General features: G+C 32.1%; 1 protein-coding gene across 1 annotated transcript in view; it reads right to left on the bottom strand.

Moving 5' to 3' along the window:
- LOC133623573 (single-minded homolog 1-like) overlaps nucleotides 1-5,000 on the bottom strand; it is a 28,894-nt gene that overhangs the window by 23,561 nt on the left and 333 nt on the right. The window contains exon 2 of the mRNA XM_061986793.2: nucleotides 4,469-4,867. Within this exon, the coding sequence (XP_061842777.2) occupies nucleotides 4,469-4,643 (175 nt within the window). The 5' untranslated portion in view covers nucleotides 4,644-4,867. The remainder of the gene's footprint in view (nucleotides 1-4,468; nucleotides 4,868-5,000) is intronic.

Below are 5,000 nucleotides of genomic sequence, written 5' to 3' on the forward strand. Positions count from 1 at the left end.
TCTCAAATCCATGCACCAACATAGTCCATTTAAAGGTCCTATTAAAGCAAAATTGCACAATTTTGCTTGTACAGTTTAAAACAGGATCATTACCCACAATTAAATACCAATTTTATACAAAATAATTGTGCCCTAATATACCAGCATATGATTTAAAAGGCATCATTTAAAGCAAAATAGCAACATTTTGCATATACAGTTTAAAACAGGATCATTACACACAATTAAATGCCGATTGTATAAAATTAACTGTGCCCTAAAATACCAGCATATGATATAAAATGCGTTAAAATGCGTCATTAAAGCAAAATGACAGAAGTTTGCATATACAGTTTAAAACGAGATCATCACCAACAACTAAATACCAATTGTATAACATTAATTGTGCCTTAATATACCAGTATATGATTTAAAATGCATCAGTAAAGCACAATAGCACAATTTGCATGTACAGTTTAAAACCGGATCAATTGTATAAAATAACTGTGCCCTAATATACCAGTATATGATGTAAAATGCGTTAAAATGCATCATTAAAGCAATATAGCACAATTTTGCATATACAGTTTAAAACAGGATCATTACCCACAATTAAATACCAATTTTATAACATTAATTGTGCCCTATTATACCAGCATAGGATTTAAAATGCATAAGTCGAAGCAAAATAGCACCATTTTGCATATACAGATTAAAACAGGATCATTACTTACAATTAAATACCAATTTTATAACATTAATTGGGCCATAATATACCAGTGTATGATATAAAATGCGTTCAAATGCATCATTAAAGCAAAATAGCACCATTTTGCATATACAGTTTAAAACAGGATCATTCCCCACAATTAAATACCAATTGTATACAATTAATTGTGCCCTAATATACCAGCATATGATATAAAATGCATTAAAATGCATCATTAAAGCGACATAGCACAGTGTTGCATATACAGTTCAAAACAGGATCATTACTTACAATTAAATACCAATTGTATGAAAATAAATGTGCCCTAATATACAAGCATATGATTTAAAATGCATTATTTAAAGCAAAATAGCACAATTTTGCATGTACCGTTTAAAACAGCATCATTACCCACAATTAAATACCAATTGTATAAAATTAATTGTGCCCTAATATACCAGCATATGATATAAAATGCGTTAAAATGCATCAATAAAGCAAAATAGCACAGTGTTGCATGAGTTTAAAACAGGATCATTACTTACAATTAAATACCAATTGCATGGAAATAAGTGTGCCCTAATATACAAGCATATGATTTAAAATGCATTATTTAAAGCAAAATAGCACAATTTTGCATGTACCGTTTAAAACAACATCATTACCCACAATTAAATACCAATTGTATAAAATTAATTGTGCCCTAATATACCAGCATATTATATAAAATGCATTAAAATGCATCAATAAAGCGAGATAGCACAGTGTAGCATGAGTTCAAAACAGGATCATTACTTACAATTAAATACCAATTGTATGAAAATAATTGTGCCCTAATACACAAGCATATGATTTAAAATGCATTATTTACAGCAAAATAGCACAGTTTTGCATGTACAGTTTAAAACAGCATCACAATGAAATACCAATTGTATAAAATTATTGTGCCCTAATATACCAGAATATGATTTAAAATGCATCATTAAAGCAAAATAGCACACTTTTGCATATACAGTTTAAAACAGGATCATTACCCACAATTAAATACCAATTGTATAAAATTAACTGTGCCCTAATGTACCAGTATATGATATACAATGCGTTAAAATTAGTGGCTAATGTTATATTTGTCAATTATTAGCAATATTACTTTTTTAATTAGAATGTGTTTCTTATATATTTTGTCTGATTTAAATGAGAACAAATGTCCTATCTGGAAGAAGAAGAAAAAAACACCGTAATGTTCCTACAAGCGTGCATCGTAAATGATTGAGTTGTGCATGTTTTGCCTGTGCATATAGAGCATGCATGCATGAGCTTATACGGCATCGCAGGTGTGTGTTTCCCTCCCGCTCACAAGGCTTAAGGTGATTAGAAGCCCTGCAGGGCCTCGCCGTAATAGCTGCGTCGTGTTCGCAGTCACGCAGCAGCGTGCAACCTGCAGAGAGCTGCTGAGCCGGAGAAAAAAGGGATGAGAATGGAGGTCTTTTCTTGCAAGCTCGATCCATGTCGAATATGCATTGATTTAATTCATCGCATGCAATATTTTCTTTAATTCCTTTCTTTAATGTGCTCTATCAAAAAAAAAAATGCTATGTTTTGATTGACACTCCCCATAAAGATATTCATGTGTATTTATATATTGGGGCTGGTGAAGTTAACGCATTAACTCATGCAATTAATCACAAAACATTATCGCATCAATCATGTAAGAACGCAGATTAATCACAATTTATTTTTGACTGCACTTTTTACAGTGGGAGTTACTGTAAATTGAAATTTTTTAAATTCTGGCGACTGAGTTGCCTTTTTTTTTTACAATAAATAATGTGCATGGTTGTTTTTACAGTGCATTACTGTAAATGAAAACGAAAACAGTACCAGCATTTTACTGTAAAATCGACTGATTGTGTTTTTTGGTTGTTGTTTTTTTTTGATAGAAAATACTGTGTATGCTTATTTTCACAGTGCATTACTGTAAATGAAAACAAAAACAGTGCCGATTTAATTTTTACAGTAAAATTCTATAATAGAGACTGAGTGCTAGCATTTTACTGTAAAATCGACTGTGGGTTTGTTTTTTGTTTTTTTTAATAGAAAATACTGTGCATGATAGTTTTTACAGTGCATTATTGTAAATGAAAACAAAAACAACACCACTCTTATTTTTACAGTAGAATTCTATAGAGACTGAACTGCTAGTATTTTACTGTAAAATCGACTGTGTTTTTTGTTTTGTTTTGTTTTTATCAAATACTGTGCATGGTTGTTTTTGCAGTGCGTTACTGTAAATAAAAACTAAAATATTACCACTTTTATTTTTACAGTAAAATTCTATACAGACTGAGCTGCCAGCATTTTACTGTAAAATCAACTTTTCTTTTCTTTCTTTTTTTACAGAAAATACTGTGCATGGTTATTTTTACAGTACATTACTGTGAAAGAAAACAAAAACAGTAACACTTTTATTTTTACAGTAAAATTCTACAGAGACGGAACTGCCAGCATTTTACTGTAAAATCGAATGATTGTGTTTTGTTTTTTGATTTTTTTTAATAGAAAATACTGTGCATGATTGTTTTCACAGTGCGTTACTGTAAATGAAAACGAAAACAGTACTACTTTTATTTTCACAGTAAAATTCTATATAGAGACTGAGCTGCCAGCATTTTACTGTAAAATTCACTGATTTTTTTTTGTTAGTTTTTTTTTTATATATAGAAAATACTGTGCATGGTTGTTTTCACAGTGCATTACTGTGAATGAAAACAAAAACCGTACCACTTTTATTTTCACAGCAAAATTCTATAGAGACTGAGCTGCCAGCATTTTACTGTAAAAACAACACTTTTTTTTCATAAATACTGTACATGGTTGTTTTTACAGTGCATTACTGTAAATACAAACGAAAACAGTACCACTTTTAGTTTTTTCAGTAAAATTTTGAGCTGCCAGCGTTTTACCTTAAAATCCACTGATTGATTTTTTTTTATTTTTTTTTACAGAAAACTGTTTTGAGCAAATAAATGATTTAAACAAGGTTCCTGTATGACATTCTTACTGCAAAATGTCATTTGTTGAATGACATTTCGCACGCAACATGTTGCCTTGCATCCATCACCTGGGCGTATAGAAAGAAAATATTATAGCTGCAGCTGTGCATTGCATAATTGTAGAATATATCCAAAATGTAAAAAAAAAAAAAAAAAAAATCACAAGTTGGTATAATATATTTGCAAACTACAATATATATGTATGGGTCATATACAACACTATAGAGCGACACAAGAGCGATTAATCGTGATTAATCAACATGCGAAAGTGCGATTAACCCGATTAAAACATTTATCGTTCGGAAGCGCTTCTCATTTTTTATTAAAGCTTTTAGCGAATGCACCTTTTTAGCTGTCATTTTTAATCCACTTTGTATCCTTTTTTATGGTGTTGTTTTGCTTCGCCCGTGTTTTGTGCAGCGCTTTGTGATTTATAAATAAAATGTACTGACTTCCACTACTATAATGGGGTTGTGTTTTTCTAGTGGCAAGTGTTCCTAATATTCTGGCGACTTTCTCTGTCTGATGCAGTGCCACAACACAGATGTTGTTACATATACCATATTTCTTTTTTTCTTATTTCTAATATATTTCTTGTATTGGGTTCTATTTTTATAGAAGTGTCTATATTATTATTTTTTTTCTTTTTTTTTTGTGCACCGGAAAATGAACTCTATTAATTGAAAAAATATATATATACAAATGGATGGAATGCATGCATGCTCACCCTGCGGGAAGACTATCCTCATCTTCAGGTAGCTGGTGGTCAGTCTGATGATGGACGCTTTGTCCAGTTGTGACGTAATGGCCGACGGCAAAGGCAACATTTTGGCCAGTTCGTAAAATTCACTGTTCTCCTTTTCCCGTCTAGTCCTTGCAGCCGTTTTGGACTTCTCCTTCATGTCGGCGCTCACTGGTGGCTCCTGGCTTGCATGCGGATATGTTGCTCCTTCACATCAGCAGCGCGCTTTGCCTCCTCGTCATGGTCACTATATTCTTAATTCCCTGCAAACCCCCCCTACTTATTGTTCTTTATCACAAGGAAAAAATGTGCTTTAGGGATCGAATCCAGCTTGTTTGGTATTCCTGAGATCATGCATCCAACATGTTGTCTTGCATCCAGCACCTGCGGCGTATAGAAATACAAATATTATTGCTGCAGCTGTGCATTGCATAATAATGAACAAACTACACTATATATGTAATGGGTAATATACGACACTATAGAAATATTAATGGATGTATTGGAAATACACTGT

The sequence above is a fragment of the Nerophis lumbriciformis genome, linkage group LG26 (assembly GCF_033978685.3).
Source record: "Nerophis lumbriciformis linkage group LG26, RoL_Nlum_v2.1, whole genome shotgun sequence".
NCBI classification, from domain to species: domain Eukaryota; kingdom Metazoa; phylum Chordata; class Actinopteri; order Syngnathiformes; family Syngnathidae; genus Nerophis; species Nerophis lumbriciformis.